The following is a 25,976-nucleotide window of genomic DNA, read 5'->3' as shown; positions in this document are numbered from 1 at the left end:
CAATTCCACAGGTAGACTGAATTAACTGATAATCTGAGAACAGGAAATGAAGAGACTAACAGAGAGCCCTACACTTTGTCCTTAGGACAGACACAAGCTGGCTAACAGTGCATGTCTGTCTCCACTATACTGAATGTACATTTAATTAGTGCTTTATTTTTATTTCCTTTTTTTGGTTGCTTTTTGACTAGAAATCAGTTTTTTTATCTTTCTTTATGGAAATCCTCCTCTGGAGAGCTATATACTCTAGCAAACTTCAGTAGTTTTGTTTACTTCAGTTCAGTTCAATTGTGATTGGGACAGAATATCAACTGTGCAGCCTTGGCTGTCCTGGAACTTACTATGTAGACTAAGCTAGCTTAAAACTCTACAGCCTGCCTATGCCTGCTGGGATTAAATATGCACAACACTAAGGCCAGAAACTAGCAAAATTTAAAAAACATAATGCAGTCTATAATCACAGCATTCATGAACCTAAGGCAAAAGTATCAGGAGCTGGAAGATAGCCTAATGAGACTCTCTAGAAAATAAAACAGTAAAATCGTCACACTTTCATAGTTAAAATGCTTCACTTCGCACAGGGCCAAATTACAACTCAGGGTATAAGTGATTTTTTTTTTAAAAAGACAATAATAAACTGAAGTCCAAAAGACTTCAAGTAAGAAAGCATTAAGAGCAATGCCTCCTCTTGCTCTTACATCTGTATACATATGAAGTGAAAGGACAATAAAAGAGAGAGATCACAAAAAACACATTTCTCCACAGCTCTCCAAAATTAATTACTTAATAAGACATGACATTCAACAATATTGCAGTATTTCAACAATATAGCTCTAGGTTACTCATTCTGACTTTTAAAAGCATGTGCTAGGAGAGGGACATCAATATTAGAACTTAAAGCAATTACCCAGCATGCATTAAGCATATATTAAGGAAGGAAGGAAGAAGGAAGAAGAGAGGAAGGGAAGGAGAGAGGGAAGGCAGGAGGGAGGGAGGGAGGGAGGGAGGGAGGGAGGGAGGGAGGGAGGGAGAAAGAGAGAAAGAAAGAAGTTTCACATATAGGTTATGTATGTATTTACCAGAGTGGAGGTTAAGACAGTATCCTGTGTAGCCAAGGCTAGTTTAACTCACTTTGTCCACCAAAATCTTTGTAGATTCATTATTTATGAAATAACTTGAAAACTACATGAAATTAGTATTTGAGGATATTTTAGCACACCCAAAAGGAACATATGACTAGATTTAGAATCACCTACACAACACATCCCTCAGACATATCTATTAGAGCATTTCCAGAGAACTTTGAATGAAGAGAGAATTAGAAGGCACTATCCAATGCCTGGGGTTCCAGAGTTAATGAAAAGCGAGACTAAGCTGAGCACAAGGATTCACTGTTCTCTTATTTCTGACTGTACATGCAATGGCTCCTGCCATGCCTTGCCCCCATGATAAAATGTAGCCTCAAATTATAAGCTACAATAAGCCCTTCCTTCTGTAAATTGTTTGTTACAAATAAAACAAAAATCCTATCTCATAATCTCATTTCCTAAAATACAACACTTATCACAGTATGCAGTAGCATCTTTAGAAAGCACTGTAGCCCAAGCTGGCCTCCTGCCTCTGCCTCCTTCAGCAAATCCTACCGGTGTGCAGAGGAGGACTTTGCAGCCAGCCTTGAAGATACCTGATAAAACAGGGTCAAATGAAAGGGGAGGAGGTCTTCCCCTATCAGTGGACTTGGAAAGGGGCAGGGAGGAGACCAGGGAGGGAGTTGGGGAGGGGGAGGGAATGAGGGAGCGGGATACAGCTGGGACACAGAGTTAACAAATTGTAACTAAAAATAAAAATAAAATTAAATTAAAAAAAAAAAAAGAAAGCACTGTAATTGCAAACTAGCTCTACAGGGTCATTACGATTTCAAGATCTGCACGGCTCTCAGACAACGCATGCTTTAATCATAAGCTTCTTTTTCTTTGCTCCCTTCAAACAGGTTCCCTGAACTTACTTTTTCTGAGACAAGGTTTCTCAGCGTAGCCTTGGCTATTCTAGAACTTGCTCTGTAGAATAGATTGGCCTTAAACTTAAGAGATCCGCCTGCCTTTGCCTCCCAAGTGCTAGGATTAAAGGCCTGCACCACCACTGCCCAGCTGCAACAATGTTTTAATGATAGCCATAACATTTCACACCTGATATTCAGACTTCATGTGGCTTAAAATTTGCCAAAAAGATAGAGATAACATTACTCTAGCACATAAAAATCCTCATCACTTGCTAATGCAATTAATAGAAATTGTGTCCTATTAAAAACACTTAACATAAACGGGACAAATAAACATTGTAAAGAAAAAACTGCTACACACTATGGATTAAGAGCCATAATTCAGTTAGAAATGATTTCATTCAGTGTTGTACTTGTAGCATCACCATACATTACTTATAAATAAATGCACTTCAGAAAATGCAAAGAAAGCAATTCATCCAATGAAAATGTCACACAAGAGACAGAAGATGTGAATAGCCAATTTCAGGCTTTAAATCCCTCCATAACATTAATAAATAAACTTTAGTACTTTTAATATCAAATAACTTGTCAAACTTTTACCAAATACATTATAAGCTTTAGTTTTACCAAAAAGGAATTGAACAAATCTGAAAAAGAAATTGATGGTAGAGGTATGATTTTCATAGTGCTGTTTAAATCACGGGCAAACAGCATAAAATTTTTAAGGAAGCTACTCCAATGAACTGAGGGTTTTTGTTGCAGTTGTTGTTTTATTAATTTATTAATTTATTAATTTATTAATTTATTTATTTATTTATTTATTTATTTGGTTTTGTGGTTTTTTTGTTTTTGTTTTTTTTTTTTTTGCTTTGAGCAGTTTTTTGCTTTGAGAACTTCACAGATGCATACAATGCATTTTAATCATACCCACTTCCTATATTTCCTTATCTTTGAGAATTGCACAGATAGTTACAACATACTTGATCATATCACAGCGTTCCTCCTGCATGAAAACAGTAAGCACTTTACTTATACTCACATTTCTATACAGTATTTGTCAGAATTCATCTCAAAGGTCAGCAAATTTCATCCATGGCGCAATACCATACACCTAACAGTAATAATGGCTTAAAATTTCCTCAGATAGTCACTCAGCTCTAGAATCTTCAAAATATAATCTTGAAATCCCTTTATGATTTCTCTTAGAGAGTATTTTAAGATATGTTCAACAGCAACAACCAGCTCACAACATTTACATATAAATAAAAATATACTTTTGAAAACATTCTCATCATAATCAGATTTGTAGTAATTTTTGGTTAGTCCAAAACCTAGGAATTCCATCTCAGTCTACCCCAGGAGCAAAGTCCTACCTGTCTACAGAACGGCCTGGCCCCACTCCAAGTTCTGGCCGAGCACTGGGCAAGAGGTAAGACAATCTGTCCATCACTGAGGACGCCACAGGTAAGGCAGCAACATTTTGATTTATTTTCTTAAGTTCATTTACAATGGCACTAGCAATAGACTTCAATACATGATGAGGAAGATGAAATGTAACTGTGGCCCACTGAAAGAAAACAGAAATATAATAAGCAAAGAGATACTTCTCCTCAGTTTTAACCAAAATCTTACCTTCCCTATCAACTAAAGAGCCATGTATCCCCTAAAGTCAATTATACCATCACTTTATTGTTTACAGCAAGAATATTCAACAAAGTAAAAGGTTAAATCTTTTATTAAAATGCCAAGGTACGATAAGCAAGCAAGGGCTCCATCAGTGGATAAACAGACAAGAGCTTGGTTTGTGGGTGAGTGGACAAGTGCATGCGGAAGAATACTGAAAAGCCTTTTAAAAGTTAGCAACCCCATCACTCATGATAACATGGATAAACACGAAGGACATTATGGAATTTAATTATAATAGGCCAAGAACAGAAAGACAAATAAATGATCTCACTTACATGTGAAATTTATACCATGTTAACTCATAGAACCAAAGAGTAAAATAAAATGACCACAGCTACTGTAAGAGTATGGGGATGCTGGTCAAAGGATACAAAGTAGCAGAAAGCTTATGATTTAGCTGGCAAATCACCTACTTGGCAATCTATTATTTCCCTAATGCTACTTATACAGCATGCTGGCCACAGATAACAACCTACTGTATACTAAAATAAGTACAGATTTCAAATATTTTCACCAGAAAGAAACAAAACTATAAGGCAGTAGTGATACAATGTTTCATTTTACTTAATAGCTCTACAATGTATACATATGTCAAAATATCACATTGCAGCTCATAAATTTATATATTTAACTAACTTTTTAAATTTTCTTGGCTTGTTCTGGGTTTTTGTTTGTTTCTGTTTATTTGAGATAGGGTCTCTATATTATATAGTCCTGTCCTGGAATTCACTATACAGACTGGGCTGGCCTAGAACTCAGACATCCACCTGCCTCTGCCTCCCAAGTGCTAGAATTTAAAGGTGCCACCACACCCAGAGAGCTAAATTTTTATTTAATGCTTAAAAATAATTTACATGAATTAATGGCCAAGTACTTGCCCAGCATAAACAAAGCCCTAAGCTCAATTCCTAGCCTGACAAAAAACAAAATTACTGAAACCCCAACTACTCCGAAAAGGACAAATTAGAATAAGATGACAGCAGATAAATAAGATGGGATATACCTGTTATCCCAGCACTTACAAGGCCGAGGCAGGTATCCTCTTCCCCCCAAAAGAAAGCACAATATAATATAACCCACCAATTAAATAACTATTTCATCTTGCATGAACAATTTGTTAAGCACAAAGTGGGCACTAAGGGCTCCATTAATAAAAAGAAATTAAGGTGGACGCAGTGGTACACACCTGCGATCCCAGCACTCGGGAAGGCAGAGGCAGGTGGGTCTCTGTGAATTCAAGACCAGCCTGCTCTACAGAGTGAGTCCAGGACAGCCAATGCTACACAGAGAAACCCTATCTCAAAAACCCAAGAATGAATGAATGAATGAATGAATGAATGAATGAATGAATGAATGAATGAAGAAATTGTACAATTATCATTACTGTTCTATGGGAAGATTTAATCCATCTTAGCACATGTATGTCTGTATTCATCATAACCTAGAAATAGTAATTATGAGTATTATGGTCACAAACATTAAGTCCCAGCCCAAATCCACTGTCAATAACATCCAGGAAATGTTAACATTATTGAGGCTGGAGATAGGGATAAAAATTCATGCACCCAGATCCGGTGGCTCAATGGCCTGTAGCACTAGACCTGACATTTCCAGTCTTTGGGAGCACTGGAACTCACATGAACATACACACACACATATTTGTAATTTCAAAAAATAGTAAAATAGTGCTGGGCATGATGGAACACACCCTTAATCCCAGCACTTGGAAGGCAGAGACATGCAGATCTCTGGGAATTCATTGTCAGCCTGTTCTACATAGTGAGTTCCAGGACAGCCAGAGCTACATAAAAAGACCCTATCACAAAAACAAACAAAAATATTACTTAATATTATAAACAACTTACACTAATGGAAAACAAAGGCATGCAGGGGAGGGGCTAGAATATAAAGGTTCCAACTATATTTGACCTAGAGAAATAAATCTCTACATTAATTTTATCTTCATGTTCTGTGTCCAGATCACATATTAAAACTGCCCTTTTCAGTCCAGTATACACTAGGCATACTAATATAATACTACTAAGCCATATAACCAGAAAGCTTTTATTGTTAAAAAAAAATACTATTTGAATTGCAAAACAAGAACGAAGACTGTGGGTTCTAGCTCAATGGCTGGGTGCCTGCCTACTGTGCACAAAGCCCCAGGTTCAATTCCCAGCACCACAAAAATGAGGAAGATGACTCAAAAGTACAAGAACTAGCATTGAGCACTGGAGTTTGCCTCCCCAAAAGCCCATAAAAACACTGGGTGGAGCTGCCTTTTCAATACACTTTGGTAAGGAAGCGACAGGGAATCCCTGGAGCAACCTGGCTCTAAAGACCAACAATATGGGTAAGGTCTGGGTCTGACTAAGACCCTGCTTTCAATTCATACAGTGGACAAAAGAATGATGGAGAACGATTCCTAAAATCAGCTCCAGGCCTCCACATGCTTACGCACACATACATGCACAAACATGCCTACACACACACATGCACATCATACACAAAAATGAAATAGAATACAAATTTCTTACCTAGTTTCTAAACTTAACCTGTTAATAAATGAGAAGCCTACTCATTGAAGGGGTCTTCAGCACCAAAAACAAACAAACAAAACAAGTCTGACTCCCACTTGAAAAAGATCCTACAGTAAAACTCTAACTATTTACTATAAATCATAACCTGGAGTTCCCCCCACCCCCGAAAGACTTCTGGGCAATTCCCTACAAGTGCTAGACATGAGCTGCAGTGAGACAGTATCTCAAGGACTGGAGGAAAGTAGCAATGAAGCTAGGCGTAGTGGAGTGCATCTGTAATCCCAGCACTCAGGGAGACAGAGGCAGGCGGTCTACAATGCAAGTCCAGGACAGCCAAGGCTACACAGAGAAACCAAAAATAACAAAATAAAATAAAATAAAGTAGCAATGAACCAAACATTCATGTGGTCCCTGATGTGAGGACTAGTGATTGTTATGTGATCAATGGCTTTCTGGTACAAAGGTGTCTCTAAAACGTGTGGGTCCACCAATCCACACCATACTAATTTCTCAGGTTCCTAAAGACATAACTGGAAGAAACATGGCACAAACAAGTGAGAAATTACCCGTACTAAAGCTGCTCTTGTCTGAGGATCAGTAAGACACCAAAGGACAAGAAGCACATCCCATTCCTACAAAAGTAATTAACAAATGCAATACTTAGTCCTCAGGAAATTTCTAACATTAACAGCTGGGTAAGAGGGTTACAAAATAACAGGTGTGGTAATTAAACATCTCAGCCCAAGGATGAGATACATGGTGCAAGCCTTTAATCCCAGCATTTGTGAGGCAGAGGCAGGAGGATCTCTGTGAGTTCAAGGCAAGCCTAGACTACATAGTGAGTTCCAGGAAAGCCAGGACTATACAGAGAAACCCTGTCTCAAACAAACAAGCAAACAAAAAAATGTTTTAAAAAAATGTTTAATTCTCAGAAATCTAGTAGGCAGTTGTAAAATTCTGTCTGAAAACTGTTGGTGGTAATCTTAAAAACTACTTTTAACTACTTTTAACTGGCAGGAAACACAGTGAGTCTTCATAATTTCAACATTCAGACCATGTCTCATGCTCTTTAGTGTAATCCAGCTTGTAAAAATTTTTACCATCCTGATATATTCCATAGCCATTAATATCAAGCTGGAAAACAGAATAGCTAAGAACTTAAATGCATCAGTAAGATACAGCAGGCCAGAAAAGGTCAGTAATTTCCCCAAGAAAACTTAGGGATGTACAGCCTTGGTGAAGTTTCTGTGGATCCAACACATCAGAATATCACCTCATAATGCCAAAACTTAGCATATTTGAGCATGCTGCCTTATTTGAATTATTAAGCTATAAAGAGGCTGCACACGCTTTCTCAGACACCTAGGAATAGCGCTTCCTCAAGATCCAGCCATACCACTTCTAGGCATATATCCAAAAGAGGCTCAAGTACACAATAAGGACATTTGCTCAACCATGTTTGTAGCAGCTTTATTTGTAATAGCCAGAAGCTGGAAACAACCCAGATGCCCCTCAACTGAAGAATGGATGCAGAAATTGTGGTACATCTACACAATGGAGTATTACTCAGCAATGAAAAATAAGGAAATCATGAAATTTGCAGGTAAATGGTGGGACCTGGAAAAGGATCATCCTGAGTGAGCTGTCCCAGAAGCAGAAAGACACACACGGTATGTACTCACTCACAGAGACATATAACATAGGATAAACCTAGTAAAAGCTATACATCTAAAGAAACTAATCAAGAGAGGACCCTGACTAAAACACTCAATCCCCATCCTGAAAGGCAAAGAGGATGGACATCAGAAGAAGAAGAAAACAGGAAACAACCTAGGAACCTGCCACAGAGGGCCTCTGAAACACTCTGCCCTGCAGACTATCAAAGCAGACACTGAGACTTATGGCCAACTGTTGGGCAGAGTGCATGGAATCTTATGTAAGATGTGGGAAATAGTAAGATCTGGAGAGGACAGGAACCCCACAAGGAAAGCAACAGAACCAGAAAACTTGAACACAGGGAACTTCCCAGAGACTCATACTTCAACCAAGGACTATTCATGGAGATAACCTAGAACCCCTGCACAGATGTAGCCCATGGCAGTTTAGTGTCCAAGTGAGTTCCATAGTAATGGGAACAGGGACTGCCTCTGACATAATCTGATTGGCCTGCTCCTTGATCACCTCCCCCTGAGGGGGGAGCAGCCTTACCAGGCCACAGAAGATGACAATGCAGCCACTTCTGATGGGATATGATAGACTAAGATCAGAAGGAAGGAGAAGTGGAGCTCCCCTATCAGTGGACTTGGGGAGGGGGCATGTGTGAAGAAGGGGGAGAGAGGGTGGGATTTGGAGGGGAGGAGGGAGGGGCTTATGGGGGATACAAAGTGAATAAAGTGTAATTAATAAAAATAAATAAATAAAGAGGCTGCACATTTTAAGCAGCACATAAAACAAATTCTACTGCCATTTTTCCTTAAAAGTAATTCAGTGGTACCAACACACCTCTGACAAGTACTGATGCTGTCAGAAACCCTGGCCAATCTTAACTGTTCCAAGAGAACAGAAGAATCTTGAATCACAACCATTCATACAACCACCCTCCATGGGAGAAATAGTTTCTGGCTTCTTACTGGTTGCAGAAAAACAACACCTAATCATAAGACAGATAGCTGTATAAAAACTCTCACTACTAGTATATAGTAGCTAATGTTTTAGTAGAATGGAAAGGGCACTTGAAATGATAAGGATATGAAAGCTTCACAACAATAAATACAGCAGTAAAGGCACTTTCCACTAAAGCTTGATGACCTGAGTGTGATCTCCAGGATCCACATGGTAAGAGAGAACTGACACCCAGCAGTGTTCCTCTGACCTCCATACACTCATGGCTCATAAGCAAACAAAATGTATAAATACAAAAAGTAAGAAAAAAAGGAAGTGGGTTGGTGATGGGGTGTGCCTTTATTCCCAGCATTAGGGAGGCAAAGGCAGGTAGATCTCTGAGTTCAAGGCCAGGCTGGTTTACAGCGTGAGTTCCAGGACAGCCAGGACTACACAGAAAAGCCATGTCTTAAAAAAAAGAAAAGAAAAGAAAAGAAGGAAAGGAAAGGAAAGGAAAGGAAAGGAAAGGAAAGGAAAGGAAAGGAAAGGAAAGGAAAGGAAAGGAAAGGAAAGGAAAGGAAAGGAAAGGAAAGAAAAAAGAAAGCAAGCAGAGAGAGAAAGAACAAGTAAGTCGAAAAGTCGAAGACAGATCTCAAGAGAAACAATATGAAATGACGTGTAAACTACACAAGAACTCAGGAGAGGAAATGAAAAATGAATTGCCTCCCTAGCCTTTCCAATGCTGGTTTAATGAGTCACTATTTAAGGGGCCAGGCAGGAAATGGTAGCTACACACAGGTCCAACAACTTGAATTTCCTCACAAAGACTAACCAGGCCACCGGCTACTTTTCAGGGGAGACAGCCAGCTAGCCAGGTTGATTATACTGGATAAATCTAGCCAGATTATTTGTTTCACTGTTGTAAATGCATTTTGTGTGTGTACATGTACCTGCTCAGCTCACAATGCTTCTTCCATAATCTTACATATGCTGTGGTATAGAATATCTTCTATATCAACCTGGTGTTCTAGACTTCACCTCTGACCAATGAAGCCATGTCAAAGAAAAAAAAAAGTTCCAGTAATGGGCTCTTACCTATGAAACTGTCTTACCATGGCATCATCCATAAAGAGGTGTCCTAAGAAAAAAGGTAATCTATGATACATAGTCATTAACAGCTAACACTAACTACAGTAACCCCCTGAAAGGTCAGAGGTCCACATCACAGGACTCTAATCATAGACTCATAATACAATTAAGACAAGACAGTGTATTCCAACATGTGCACTATTCAACAGAGCTAGGTAGGCACAGGCTTTTCTTCTTCCTTCTACACTTTAAGCTACACAGCTCGATTTGTCTTAGAAGAAAATTCCACCAAGAACATGATCGTTCCAACAAATTGGCTCCTGATGCCCAGCAATTTTAAGCTCCTTCTGCTACTAAATGAACAAACAATCACATGACTAAAACTAAGAAGGGAAAACTGGCTTGGTACTGAGTAATGAGACAAAGAAGAACCTTCATGGAACTCTAGAGTGTCTCTAGCTACTTGAAACACTGTGTTGTTGTTGTTTTGCTTTGTTTAATGTTTGTTTTTAATAAAGTTAAGTTCAGATTTATTAAGAAAAAGCCTTAGGGTTGGGGAGATGGCTCAGTCAGTAAAGTGACTATCAAATAAGTGGAGGATCTGAATTCAGATCCCTAGCACCTACAGGAAAGCCATATGCAGAGCTATATGTCTGTAACCAAACATTGGGATGGAGGGTTCAGGGGAGTTCCTGGAGCTCACTGGCTAGCCAGCCAAACCACATGGGTGAGTTCCAGACTCAGTGAAGATTAAAAGAAGACTACACTAAAAGTTGACCTCTAGCCTCTGCACACACAAGCACAAACATGCACACTGTACAAATTCAAGCACTACCACACAAAAACAGATGAAATTAAGCTTTAGCATGATATAGTACACTGTTATCATTCCAGCACTCATGAAACTGAGCCCAACATATACTCAACCCTAGCTTAAAGGCATTAGCCTATGTAACTGGAAAAATGTGTTGGGGGGGGGGAGATTTGAGGGCCAGCACAATGGTTTGAGGAACAAAGCTCTTGTCACTAAGTCGAAAGACCTGAATTCACTCCATAGAACCAATACAATGAAAGAACTGATTTCTGACTTCTGCAGAACCCATATGTACACCATTAGGACCACACACACATACAAATATTTAAAAGTAACATAATGCTAACAGAAACAGAATGAAAATTTTAGTTTCCAAATCTAACTTGTTCATAAATGAAAAGCTTACTCACCAAAATGATTTGCAGCACCACAAAAAAAAAAAAAAAAAAAACTTACTCCAGCTGTGTTGAGCCCTACAGTTAACCCCCAGTTACTGTGTTCTAACACCAATCTTTCCTACAGAAGACGTTAGAGCTATGGAGGTGGGGATGGAGGTGGGAAGCTCTCTCAGATACTGCAAGAAAGAGCACAGCACTAGAACATCAATGTGGTTACAGTAACGTCTCATCCCAACAGTCCTAGCCTGTCTCTTTCCCTGCGTTCTGTAGTTATTAGTTTTGTGTCACAGCTTCTTTTCTGCTGTTCAGCTCAACAACACTTCTTAAATCAATTTAATTTTTTTAAGATCTATTTATTTATTATTTACAGAGCATTCTACTTGTGCACCAGAAGAGGGCACCAGATCTCATACAGATGGTTAGGAGCCACCATGTGGTTGCTAATTGAACTTATGACCTTTGAAAGAACAGCCTGCGCTCTTAATCTCTGAGCCATGTCTTCTGCTCTTAAATAATTTCTTATAATAAAGTCTTTCTACTGAAATTCACAGTATAACTTATGTTTTCCTAAATTATATTTCCTTGCTGGAGTTACGAACTAGTAAAAAGAAAAAAAAATTCAATGCAAATGTTAGGGCAGGCATGACAATGTATATATGAAATCCCAGTATCAGGGGAATGCAGCAGGAGAGTCATGAGTATGACACTAGGCTGGAATATACAGACTCTACCTCCCACTAAATGAATGAATGAATGAATGAATGAATGAATGCATGCATGCAAGCATTTACAAGATTCCATATCTCTCCCTAAGGATGGGCATGAAATCATACCAAAGACAAAGCCTAAGTTAAATAGACAAGACCATTTATATAAGTTAGATCATAGCTGTGCTTGAAAGTGTGAATGGAAAATTTACTTTCAGGAAAACAGCTTCTAATTTCAACCTCTTATCTGTCATTATCTATTATACTTACAACTTAGAGAAAAACCTAAGAAAAATATAAATTAATTATATACAAAAATTTTACTCTTCCCCTACACTTACCAAAAATAAATTTCAAAGAAAAACACAAAACAGGGTGTGTTGCCACAGGCCTGTGGTCCAAATACTCAGGAGAGTAAAACACGATCAATAATCTCAAGACATCAGGGATGCACACTGAGGTCTTACCTCAAAAGAACAGGAGAATGGGGAAAAGAGTTAAGGAAAGGAGAAGGGGGGGAGAAGAAGAGAAGAAGGGAAGGGAGAAAAGGGAAAGGGGGAAAGGAAGCGAAAAAAGAAAGACAAAATGGTACTGATGAAATGGTTCAGCACTCAAGGGTGCTTGCCAGTAAGTCTGATGATCAGTTCAATCCCCAGAACTCATGAAAAAAAGGACTGACTCCCAGCTTATTTTTCTTACAAGCAATGTAGCATGCATGAGTCTCTCTGTCTCAGTCTCTCTCTCTCTCTCTCACACACACCACACACACACATACACACAAGAAGTTTAATTTTTAGAAAAACCAAATGACCCCATTTCCATAGATATGTTCCCATTCTCATCTAAGCTCAGAACTTAAGAAAAGCTCATTCCTCAGCTTCTCCATCAATACAATGCACTAAGGATGATTCACAGAAGCCCTAGGTACACATAAGCAAACAGCTCACAAATATTAAATGGGGGGTGGTGACAGCAGCAGCAGCAGCAGCGCACACCTTTAATCTCGGCACTCAGAAGGCAAAGGCAGGCAAATCTGAGTTTGAGCCAGCCTGGTATTCAATGAGTTCCAGGACAGCCAGGCCTTTGCAGAGAAACTCAGTCTCCAAAAAAAAAAAAAAAAAAAAAAGGCCAGGCAGTAGTGGTGCCTGCCTTTAATGCCGGCACTTGGGGGGAGGGAGGGAAGACAGGTAGATTTCTCTGTGAGTTCAAGACCTGCCTGGTCTGCACAGCAAATTCCAGGATAGCCAACTCTACACAGAGAAACCCTGTCTGGAAAAAAAAAAAAAAAAAGAAAAGAAAGAAAAAAATTAAAAATAAACTTTAAAAGGCTGAAGACATGGCTTAAGTGGATAAGAACACTTAGTGATCTTCCAATGGACCCAGGTTCAATTCTCAACATCCATAGGGTAGCTCACAACATGTGTAACTCCAATTCTTAGGGATCCAAAGCCCTCTTCCAGCCTCCTTGAGCACCAAGAACATAAGTGTTGCACAAGAATAGATGCAAGAAATAGATACTTAAAAGAAAAAATTATATATTTATATATATTATATATGATCGCAAGAGAAAGAAAAAAAAGGAATAAACTGGTTTAGTGGCTGAAGAGATGGTTCAACAATTAAGAGAACTTCCCAAGAACCTGTGTCCAATTCCCGGAATCCACATGATGACTAACAACTGTCTGTAACTGTAGTTCTAGGGGATCTAATGCCTTCTTTTGGGCCCCATGGGTATTGCATGCATATGGTCCACAAGCATACATGAAGGCAAAACATCTATAAGCATTAAATAAATAAACCTTTTTTTTTTTTTTTCCCAAAAAAGTAACCATCAACAACATGATTTTTAGCTAGCCATAAATATAACTCAATGGTGGAGCACTAGCCTATCTGAGGCTGTGGGCTCAATGTCAACAACACAGAAACACTGGAGTTTCAACTTTATCATAGAAGATGTTCTTTCTCTTAAAGGAGAGAAAGACTAGTTAGAACACCTCTAGAGGAGCAGGGCAGGAAGAGCAACAGAGGAGCCCCCTCCAAGACAGCCACAAATGCACTTTCTTACCTTAGCAACTTTATGGTTTGCTGCAGTTTCGTGAGATGTATTTTTTAAACCATCCTTGAGCTGTGTGATGAACAAATCATAACCCTCTGTACTAGAAACATCTATCTTTTCTACACAAGCTGATAAGAGCTGCTGTGCCTGTATTTAAAAAAAAAAAGCAAAGTTAAACACAGTGAAATAGATTTTTGTTTAGCTACTTTGTGATAGTTTTAACTATAGAAAGCTTAACCTTACAATTAATTTTATATAAACCTAAATAATCATTTAAATGAGGCAAAGCATTCGGTGTAGTAGCCAGAGGTCAATACATCTATACAGTAATTACCATAAATTAAAAAAATAAAAAAGCTGAAACTATGAGCAAAAACAAAACATGATTCCAACTTTTTAAACACAAATAAAAGATTCTTTTACACTAACCCATTCAACAAATAGTATGAAAGGCCTCAGCAATGCTATCCACAGATCCGACTAAAACTCAACTCCTCCATGGTTGATACAAGGAAAATCATCTGTTTACAAATCATCAAACCAGTTCTAGAACTTCATAGTTAACTGCCAAAACTACTGTAATACAGTAAATGCCAGCTAAAGAGGAATGTTTATAATGATTATTATCTAAAAAATATTTACAGCCCAAGGAGATAGCTCAGCAGATCAACATAACTGCCACCAAACTTGACCTGAACTCCATCCCTGAGACTCACATGGTAAAAGGAGAGGACAGACACAAGCCAGTTTTCCTCTGATTTCCACACATGTGTGCCATGGACACAAACACAAATAAGTAAATATAATTTTAAAGTATTTTTACTAAAATACTCGCCCAGTGGCGGTGATGGTTAATCCAAGCACTCAAGAGACAGAGGCAGGCAAATCACTGAGTTCAAGGGCAGCCTGGTCAACAAAAAGTTCTATGATAGCCAAGACCATATAGAAAAGCCCTGGCTACAAAACTACAAAAACAAAACAATAAAAAAAAAAAAAAAGAAAAAAAGAAAAGAAAAAGATTGTAAACTATGAAATCTAAGTTTATTTATTTTTTTCCTCAGTAATGGGGCTAAAACCCAAAGCTTCCTACATGTTCCACAATCTAAACAATATTACTTACAATCCTACGTGAATATACTTTATTTAGCATTAAGAAAAACACACAGGAGAGGAAGTGGACACAAATTCCCACCCTTATCCAAGAAGCTATTTACAACTGATATCTTCTGAGCAAGGGGGGAGAAAAAAGTCAGTGTCACTGGGTATATTAACCATACTCCGGGACAGGCTTCATGCCCATGAATAGCTGACCAACGCAAAATGGATTCTTTTCTTATTTTCTGTCTCTAAAACGAGAGAAAAGATAAAGAAGGGTTGAAAGTAAGGTGTGGAAAATGTGGAAACAGCTGGGGAAGGTCAAAGACTATGATCAAAATATAGTGTATTGCTAGGTAGTAGTGGCACGTGCTTTAATCCCAGGACTCGGGAGGCAGAAGCAGGAGGATCACTGTGAGTTCGAGGCCAGCCTGGTCTACAGGGCGAGTCCAGGACAACCAGAGCTACAACAAAGAAACCCTGTCTCAAGAAAAAAAAACAAAGCCACAGGTGGTGGTGCATGCCTTTAATCCCAGACACAAGAGGATTTCTCTGAGTTGGAAGCCAGCCTGGTGTTCAAAGTCAGTCCAGGACAGCAGAGCTACTTTGAAAAAAAAAAAAAAAAAAGACAACTCTGTCTTGAAACACAAAACAAAACAGTTTTTAATAAAATAAAGCCAAATGTGTTGCCTCGAACTGTAATCCCACAACTCAAGAGGCAGAGGCAGACAGATCTCTATGAGTCTGAGGATAGAAAGAGTTTCAAGTGTGATGGCACATGCCTATCCTCCCTCGTGTGAGAGGCGGAGGCAAATGGATCGAAGTCATTCTTGACTACAGAATAAGCTTGAAGCCAGCCTGAGCTATATGAGATGCTGTCTCAAAACTTTCTACTCTTTTTTAGGTTTGGTATACCATTTAACTAAATCATGCCCAACAGGGTAAATATGAAAAGGGTTTGGGGAGAGATGAAGAAGGGTAGAAGAGCAAAAGGAGAAATGAAAATGTAGGAAGGGAGGGGATGTTGGTGAGAGAAGAGACAGGCAGAATGAACACAGGTGAAAGAGAAAGGAGGAGAGGGAGAGAAATGGGGAGAAAGAAAAGATGTGAACCACTGGTGGCCTAAGACTTAAATAATGGGATTTGAAGCAACTGTCTACAACCCACCAGGTAACCTAAGCACCGAGGCTGGCAGAGTGGGCCCTACCTACCCCGGGGCTATTACTACATATAAGCTATTTTGTTTATTAATTCACTGTATTTGGGAGTCTGTTACAGCTGTTTATCCTGTGGCTAAAGAAGAGTTCACACCTAAAACAGCACTTCAACAGCATCAATTAATTATGCAAAGAAAGATAAGTATTTAAAGGTGTGATTCATGACTCAATCCTTTGTTTTTATGGGAGTAACTACATATAATGTCCTTAAAGCACAACTTATGAACAATGTCCTAAAGACAACTTAATTCACTTAATACCCAGAGGTCAGAGGCACACACTGCACTTGTTCTACTTACCTCTGTGACTGGAAGTTCAAGCTGAACTACATCATCCTGCTTTGAAACTGGAGTTTGCAGAGCAGTGTCCAGTAACAAGATTCCATTAAGGTCCTTTCTACAGCCTACTGCATAATCATCCACAAATATAACTTTATCCACAGCAGAAATATACTGACATTTCACTTGTCCACCTGGTTTAGCTGGTAAAAGAACAAAAATTCAACAATTAAGATTTTAAAACCAACAACACATTAAAAATATATGTTCACTGATCAACTGTTTGTGAATTGTGATATACAAGCCTGGTTGAGACACTGAACTGGAAAGAAAGATCTGATTAGAAAGTCTGGAGAAGCCTGGGCATGATAGTGAACATGCCTTTAATCCCAGCATTCAGGAGGCAGAGGCAGGTGGATCTCTGTGGGTTTGAAGCCAGCCTAAATCCAGGAGAGCCAGGGCTCTGTTATACAGAGAAATTCTGTCTCAAAAAGCAAAACAAAAGAATAGACTGGAGTTTGAACTATGGTCACTCTCAACAGAAACTGAGTAAAACTTGGTCGTTACACTGCTGCTGTAAAAGATTGCCATACAGTCAATACAGTCAAGTATGGCAGCACAAAACTGCAATCCCAGCAAACAGGAGGCTGAGGCAGAAGCAAAATTCCCTATTCTACAAAAGTAACACACCACATGGGGGGTGGGGGGAACAAGTACATCTACATGAGAAAAGGAGCAAATGTGGTAAAACAATTTAAAGTGATAGAGTTAAAGGAACTGCAGGAAAGTTATTTCTACAATACTATTCTCACATAATATTCTTTTCCTCTTAAGGAAAAGGGGTAGTCTGCATGCACAATCAACCAGTTTTCCCAGAATTATCTGTTATAAATTAACGTTACCCCAAATAATGGATTTGACCCCTTATCAAAACATAAACCATTATGTTGAAGGATATATCTCTAGGCTCTTTATCCATTCCATCATACTCTATATATCTTTATATCAGTATCACACTGTTTGCATTTGCAGTTCTGAAGACCCAAGCCAGCACTTGTGCATACTAGTCAAGATCTGTACTGAGCCATGTCCCCTTCCTCAGTACCACACTGTTTTAATTACTGTAGCTTTGCAGTTTAGCCTTGTGTTCAGAAAGTGTAACTCTACCAATCTTCTGTACTGACTGTAAGCTACATCCCTAATCAATTTTTGTCTTTTTCCTAGATTGCTTTGAATATCCAAGGTCCCTTGAGATTTCCTATGCATTTTAAGATAGATTTTTGTATTTCTTTAAAAAAAATCATTAAGATTTTTGACAACAATTGCAAAGAATATACAGATTACTCTGAGTGGTGCTAAAATCTGATATGAAGCGTCCTCCAAAAGTCTATGGAGTATACACATGGCTTCCAATGAAAGCACCACTGGGAAGTGGTGGTACCTTGTGACTGTGAAACCACAATCCACTTCAGGCCTTTGAAGGAGACTGTGGATCTTCCTTTTCTCTCTTTACTCCTCAGCCACCAAAAGTTCTGACTTGATGGAATTCTGTTCCATCAAGCCCAAACACTAAAACCTCTATAGCTTGGCTGTGGTGGTGCACACCTTTAATCCCAGCTTGGTGCACGCAGATATCCGAGTTTCAGGCCAACCTGGTCTACATAGTGAGTTCCATGACAGCCATGGCTACACAGAGAAACCCTGTCTCAAAAACTGAAAACTAAAAAAAATTTAAAAACCTCTAAAACTTACTAAATAAATCTATTTACTTTTAAGTTGACTGTCTCTGGTATTTGTTATCGTGTCAAAAAGCTGACTAAGTAGCACATAATACAGACATCTTCACAATATACATACACTATGAAGTGCTGGCAAAAACATAATGGGAATAGAACTTACAGATTTCTAATGAAAATGCAACATGCGGTCACAGTAGTTGACAGCTTTTTAAAAATAATGTTAAGTATGCACTTCCTAAAGTGCCTCTATATTACGCTGGAAGACAGAAAGCCCTACGTTCACATTCAGGTGTTTAAGACTCAAAATCATCAAACACTGAAAATAACCAAATATGCTTCAGAATAGCTGGCTTAAACAAGTAGTATGTAACAATGGAACATTATTCAAAAATAAAACCCAACAAGCAATATGCATAACTTTAATAAATTATAAAGGCACACTAACCCAGGAATCTAGATCAAAAATTGTACATACTGGGTCAAGGTATACTGCAATCACAGTCCTTGCCTACTATGTCCCCGAGTTCAGTCTCCAGCACCACCAGAAAAGCTGTGTACTGTGCAATTCAGTTCCAGTACACTACAGAAAGCATAAACTGTAATACTTAATGTATGACCTAGGCTAGCCTCAAACTCCTGTCTCAGCCTCCCAAGTACACTAAGACCACAGACATGAACCAAAAAACCCCACTAAGAAAGTTTTCAAAGTATAATCACTACTGAAAATGTCCCATGGATAGTGTTCATTCTAAGATGCAATACTGCTCCCAGCAAGGGAAAAAGGATCTTTTGTTATACACACTGTCATAATTAGGTCTCTCAGCACCTCAGAACACAGGTTTTATTTTCTCCCAGGACACTGTTCATGCTAAAGCACAATATGGGGACTAAAAAGGGCAGAATAATGGGGAGACAAGCAGTGGCGCTCTCTATGGAACTCTGTCATGGCCTATCTGCTGCAGGAGTACACAGAAAGAGCTAGATGAAGTTTGGCCTGGACCACCTTAAAAAATATATATATTGGCTATGTGAGGAATGACAAAGGATCTGTGTGGCATTCTGGAAATGTATGTTATCTATATTAAGTCCTAAATAGTATTTCAGACATGAGCTGCAAATGGAAATCCATACTCCAAATAGAATTGTGCTGATATGCAGCTGAGTTACTTCTCAACTGGCAACATTGTAAAACAGCAACAATTTATTTACAGATGGTTCTGGAATCTTTGAACAACATCAGATACAGAAACTAGTTCTCACATACTGCTTTAGCCACCTGATATTTATATCATACCAACTAAAATGTTCTGTTTGCTATTTATTACCACCTGGTAAACTACACAGTCAGTCAGTAAGTCAGTCTGTCTCTCTTTCTCTCTCTCTCTCTCTCTCTCTCTCTTTCCCCCACCCCGCCTGCCTGCCTCCATCCATGAGCTGTGGGAAAAAAACAAGTACTATAACAACTATATTCCCAGAACTTCACAATGTCTTTTAATAAGTCAACTATTCTGTATGACTTTTAAAACCTTTTACTATAATACACTAAGCTCCAATGAGGTGAAGTTCCTTTCTAATACACCATAAAACATACACTTTCAGGAATGAAAGATTTGCTACGCTCCCTCATCTTTTCTTCCTTCCTCCTCACTATAAGATCATTCTTTTTTGCAACAGTAACATTTGATTCAGAAAAAAAGAAAAGGAAAACAAAAACTATCAGAAGACTTAGTTAATTAAAAACCAATCAAAAGAAATAAACACCAAAAAAAAAAAAAAAAAAAAAAAAAGTAGCCAAGCCAGGAAGGGTGGTGCACCCATTTAATCGAAGCTCTTGAGAGGCTGAAACAGGAGGAACATAAATTTGAGACCAGCCTAGGCTACAGGGCAAGACCCTGTATCATGAACAAACCAACAAATAAACAAGTATGTGGATGGGCTGTGAACGTAACTAATTGGCAAGGGATGAAACTAAGTAGCAGAGTGCTTGCCTAGCATGCAACAGGCCCCAGAGTCAACCAATGCCCAGTACCACAAAAATATGTAACAAAAATTAAAAACAACAGAAACTGAACCTTTGCCATATAGCTTACTGCTTATAGGCATATTTTAAATATAGTCACAACATACAATTTTCTATTGGACATATTTTACTAACAAAAACTTAGGAAGTTTTTCTAAAAGAAAAAAATGTTTAAGGACAAATTCAATTCTAATAAATATTAGGGGTATAGCTCAGTTGATAAGAGTGCTTCCCTAGCATGCAAAATGCTCCAGGTTCTACTGCCAGCACCCCATGAACAGGACATGCTGGCAACCACCAGTAATCTCAGTACTGAGGAGGAGGCAGGAGGATCAAAAGTGAGGACAGTCTGTGCTATATCCTTCCTCAACAAACAAAAACTGTCATTTACCCTAAACATATCAAGTAAAGGTCTTCTATTCAAAGGCAAAGTCCTAAGCCCAGTTACTCAACAGGATCAGCTAGCATATTTTTAGAGGAAAACAAAAAGCACACCAGGACTCTACTCCAGACCATTATTTAAAGCCCATAGAAAGCCCCTCAGTGACTATAGAGGAATACAGGACTAACACCTTTATGGTGCCATATGCTTGTCTTTCTTCTACTTCATAAGGCAAAGAGGAGTAGTAACAAATCAAGAAGCTTTAATTTCTGCTTTTAATTTCATAATAAGTCTCAAAGGAAATAGTTCCATCTTCCTCACTCTATAATGCGTATCATTTTCTCAAAAAAAACAAAGGGTAAGTTTACCTTGTTATTCTGACACACATGCCTAACTCAACCCTTAAAATGAGTCACAATCACGCCTTGCTTCTTGGAAATCTGACAGTCAGACTATCTCATAAGTACTTAGTTTATTCTTCTTACTTGTACCTCCAGTGGCCTGTGGCCATTCTGTGTCCATTTGGCGGTGGTGGTGGTGGTGGTGGTTTGGTTTGGTTTGGTTTTTCCAGACAGGGTTTCTCTGTGTAGCCTTGGCTGTCCTGGACTTGCTTTTAGACCAGCCTGGCCTGGAACTCACAGAGATCTGCCTGCCTCTGCCTCCCAAGTGCTGGGATTACAGGTGTGCGCCACTGCGCCCACTTACCATTCCTTCTATTTAAAGTGCTGCAGCTTAAAAAGGTTTCTACATTATATTCTCAAATGATATTATCTGCATAAGTATTATTAGCCCATTTTAAAGATGCTAATTCAAAGGTATTTGCCAAAGACACCCTTTTCATAGCCATAAGCAATAGAATGCTCACCTGTTTAATGTCTTTACATGGGATTACATTACAGAAATCTGCAGTTTATGTGCTACTAATACTCTCATAACTAACATTTCTAAGGACTAAATACTAAATAATCAACAACTTCAACATAGCTAGAGCTTTCCACTTCTATACAGATATAATTATATATGTCTCTCCCAATTCCCACTGGAAAGACAATTAAGGAAATAAAGCATTAAACAAACCCATAAAACAAAGTGAGGAGTGTTGGGGATTGGTCTGATGCTTGTATTTTGATACTAATTATTGGCCATCAAGATCTGGTTACTGCCTGGATACACCTATCCTTGTTGTGTAAACCTGTCTAAGACATTATTCCTAACTGGTTGATTAAAAGGCCTAAAACATGGCTACATGTTTGGCCTTTGGAAACAGGAGAATGAGAGGTGGGAAGGGAGACAGGTGGATGGGAAAAGAACAGAAAGAAGGAGACCACCATGATAGATCAGCATGGAGCAGAAACCACATGGGTTAGTAGAAAGACTCCAAGAATAGCATGGATGAAAACAAAACAAAACAAAAAAAAAAAAAAAACCACCAAGATAAAAATATAAGTATTTAAAAGGTTATGGATGAGTTAGGAACGGTTTAGAGGGATTGGATGGGGGCTGGGAGGTGGATGATGAGGTTATTGAAACAGGGTAGGTGAAATATTTGCCCAGCCCAAAGTAAATAAGACAATTACAAAATCTAACAGGTGTCTGGCCTTCATTTGATTGTGATAATGGGTTTAATAATATCACCATGATAATTATAAGACTAGTAAATAACATTATTTAACCAAACACCATTTTTATTTACAACAGAGATGGGCTTGGAGAGTTTGCTCATTGTTTAAGAGCACTGGCTATTCTTCAAAAGGACCAGGGTCCAATTGCAAGCACCCACATGGCTGTCTGTAAGTCCAGTTCCAGGCAGGGAATCTGAGATATATTCTTACAGGAAGGCAGAATATTCATACACATAAAACAAACTTTAAAATTCTTTAAATGTGATGACAGTAACAAAACTTAAGTTGAAAGGCTGATACGTGTGAGACTCAGGGTTCAACCCTCAGCACCACAGCAATAACGGAAGTGTGTATGTGATTTTGTGTGTGTGATTTTGTATGTGTGATGTGTGTGTGTGTGTGTGTGTGTGTATGTGTGTGTATACTGTACATATCACAGCCTAGGCTCTCACTCCTCCCTTCTTCACACTTTGCACATACTCAACACCACACTGCCTGGTACAAACACTATGCACTTCCAAAATTTGTTGCTGTAACTCTTGCTCATTCTGTTTCTACTACACCCCACTAACTGCTGACCTTCACATCTCAACTGAGGTATTACACCTCTACTATTCAAAGAAAGCACACCAAACATGGTAGAAGATTGGAAAGGAGGCTCCAAATTCATTGTATCAAGTCCATTTGCAGATAAACATTTGTTGAACTGAATTGTAGTTTTTAACACCAATATAAATAATATTGCTGAGTGTGAACAGGCCAAGAAATTAATTTAATCTTTCTAATAAACAAAATGAGTCATGTGTTACACATGGAGCACTCAGAGAGGCTAAACATGCTGCCTGAGGTTTAAGGGAGTACACAAAAAAAACAACACGGTAGCCACTGCTTAACTAGCAGATTGGGCTTCTGGTGAACACCAATGCCTTCCAAATCTTCACACTCCAGCCTTAAATCAACCTTTCTTTACTTCTATCTTTTCCTTGTGTTTTGGGGGTTCCTGGAGATTGACCAAGGGCACTTCATGCACATTAAGAAAGCTATCTGCCCTGTGCTATATTTCCAGCCCTTTCTACATTTTATTTCCCCTACCTCTGAGCTCTGAAACCAGGGCCTCATATATGCTAAGCAAGTATAGTCCAGTCTACCACTGAATGACAACCTCAGCACTTTTTTAAAAATATCATTTTATATGTACAGGCATTTTACTTTCATGTATATCTGTGTACCACTCTTAGCACTTTCTTTGAAAGGGTTCTCTTAACCGCCAGGAAAGAATTAAACTCTAACTTAATTTGCAGTGGTCTGATAAGATTCTGTTAGAGCAAGACCATCTTTAAAGATACAAGAGTTAGGAAAACCTAGAAGGAAAAGTAAAAATTTGGATAACTACATAGGATTTCTATTTTTTTTTTTAAGAAAAGGAGAAAAAAATACATATAAGGTGGCTCATGCCAGAAGAAAGAAAGAAAGAAAGAAAGAAAGAAAGAAAGAAAGAAAGAAAGAAAGAAAGAAAGAAAAGAAAAGAAGCATGAGGACGCTGAGTTCAAGGCCAGATTGGTCTACAAGGCTACATAGAGACCTTGCCTCAAAAAAAAGGAAAGAATGGATAAAACAGAGATCTTAAAACTTTCTGTAATTATAGGGAAGTATTTTTGCTAATTTAAAAAAAAAAAAAAGGAAAGGGGCTGGAGAGATGGCTCAGAGGTTAAGAGCACTGGCTGCTCTTGCAGAGGTTCTAAGTTCAATTCCCAGCAACCACATGGTGGTTCACAACCATCTATAATGAGATCTGGTGCCCTCTTCTGGCGTTCAGGTGTCCATGTACGCAGAACATTGTATACATAATAAACTGAAAAAAACCTTATAAGGGGGGAGGGGGGGAGAACAGCTAGCATTTGACATAAACTAGGTATTTTGGTATCAGCAAAGTCTATCAAGTGAAACAGCCCAAGTACACACTCCTGGTCCAAAAGGAGCTTGTGCTGTCATTTTTGTAAGCGTCCAGATGCTTGCCATGAGGAGTGAGCATCCTAAGTGTCCTCTTCTCTCCCTCCCCAAAGCCACTGTTCAGAGCCTACTGAAAATGAGGATGAGAACCTAGGCTACAAAAGACTGTCTGGAATGCTTGAAATGCCTACAGATAATATTCACTTAACTTTTCTTGCAATTTTAGCCGTTTTGGAAAAACATTAAGAAATTAAATGATTTTTCTGGAAACAAAAGTAAACAAATACATTAAATATACCCAAAAGATAACTATCTTCTAAGGGCTACTAAAACCTCAAGTCCACATCATGGTTTTTATTTCTTGAAGAATAACTGAACGTGGCAAGGCTTCATGTACCAAGTTAGTCAGACAATTAAAAACTGGTTTCAACCATTTAAATTTTCCATCACTGGAAGAATTTGTTTTTATTAAATAGGCTCCAAAACTTTCTCAGAAGGCCTCCAACTCTGATCAAGAATTTGTTATTGGTGCTGCAAATATAGCTTAGTTGATAGAGCATGCAGGAATCCTTAGCAGCACAAAAACAGAACCTATAATCCCAGTACTCAGGAGGCAGATGCAGGACAATGACAAATTCAAAGTCATCCTCCCCTGCATAGTTATTCAAGGTCAATACTTGAGACCCTTTTTTCTGTAAAGTAAAAAAGAAAAATACAGTCAGATATGCATAAAGATGGATCGCATCTAAAACAGCAGTTCTCAACCTGTGGTTCAAAACCTCTTTAGTGGTCCAACGACCCTTTCACACAGGAGTCACCTAAGAAAATCAGAAAACATTTACATTACAATTCATAACAGTAGCAAAATTAAAGTTATAAAGTAGCAATGAAAATAATTTTATGGCTGGGGGTCACCAAAACATGAGGATCTATATGAAAGGGTCACAGCATCAGGAAGGTTGAGAACCACTATCTAGATTAAACTAATCAAATGAAATATAGTCAGGGTTGAAGAACATGATATACATATATAAAAATGTGTAAAATGGATATATTCTTAAAAAAAAAAAACAATATTCTGGCAGACAAGATGTCTCAACAGAGTAAGAGCACATACAGACTGGAATCGAGCCTAAATTCAATCCCTGGAACACACACAGAAGGACAGTACCCACTCCTGAAAGTTGTCATCTGACCTCCACATGGATGGTCATGTGGAGGTCTCTCACACATACACCCAATGCACACACAACTAAATGTGAGAAACATTAACTGTTAATAATCAAGAGCCTTGCTCAAGCTGTAGCTCGGTGGTAAAGTACTTGCCTAGAATTGGCCAAACCTGATGCAAAACAAAAGCTATACAAGGCAAAAAAAAAAACAAACAAACAAAAAAAAACCCACCAAATCTAAACTTTAAAGAAGCTAGAGTGCAGCACAAAGATCTTTTTCTGATTTACAAACACTGCATCATTTTCTTTCCTTTATTTCTTTCCTGTTTGTTTGTTTTAATCAAGGTCTCTGTAAGTAGCCCTGGCTGTCCTGGAACTCACTGTGTAGACCAGAGCTCACTATCTAGATGAGGTTTGCCTGGAACTCACAGAGTTCCTGCCTCTGCCTCCCAGGTGCTAGGTGTGTGCCACCATGCCTGACTAGCACAATTTTCTCCAAGTTCTGTCTACCTGGTAAGAAGAAAAATATTCTCAAGGCCAGGCAGTGGGGAAAGCAGAAGCAGACTGATCTCTGAGTTCAGCACCAATAGAGCTACATATTTCATTCT

General features: G+C 38.6%; 1 protein-coding gene across 10 annotated transcripts in view; it reads right to left on the bottom strand.

Moving 5' to 3' along the window:
- Birc6 (baculoviral IAP repeat containing 6) overlaps positions 1-25,976 on the bottom strand; it is a 186,133-nt gene that overhangs the window by 151,383 nt on the left and 8,774 nt on the right. For all 10 annotated transcript variants that reach the window (XR_008721423.1, XM_055618178.1, XM_055618192.1 and 7 more), the window contains exons 2-4: positions 16,505-16,686; positions 13,903-14,040; positions 3,376-3,569 (exon numbers count right to left, since the gene is read on the bottom strand). Coding sequence is in view for 9 of the 10 variants with exons in the window: in XM_055618178.1 (XP_055474153.1) it covers positions 3,376-3,569; positions 13,903-14,040; positions 16,505-16,686 (514 nt within the window). In the remaining variant the exon portion in view is untranslated. The remainder of the gene's footprint in view (positions 1-3,375; positions 3,570-13,902; positions 14,041-16,504; positions 16,687-25,976) is intronic.

Source organism: Psammomys obesus, unplaced genomic scaffold, assembly GCF_907164565.1.
Source record: "Psammomys obesus unplaced genomic scaffold, mPsaObe1.curated_primary_1811, whole genome shotgun sequence".
NCBI lineage: Eukaryota > Metazoa > Chordata > Mammalia > Rodentia > Muridae > Psammomys > Psammomys obesus.
This window is presented reverse-complemented; position numbering and strand designations above follow the sequence as displayed.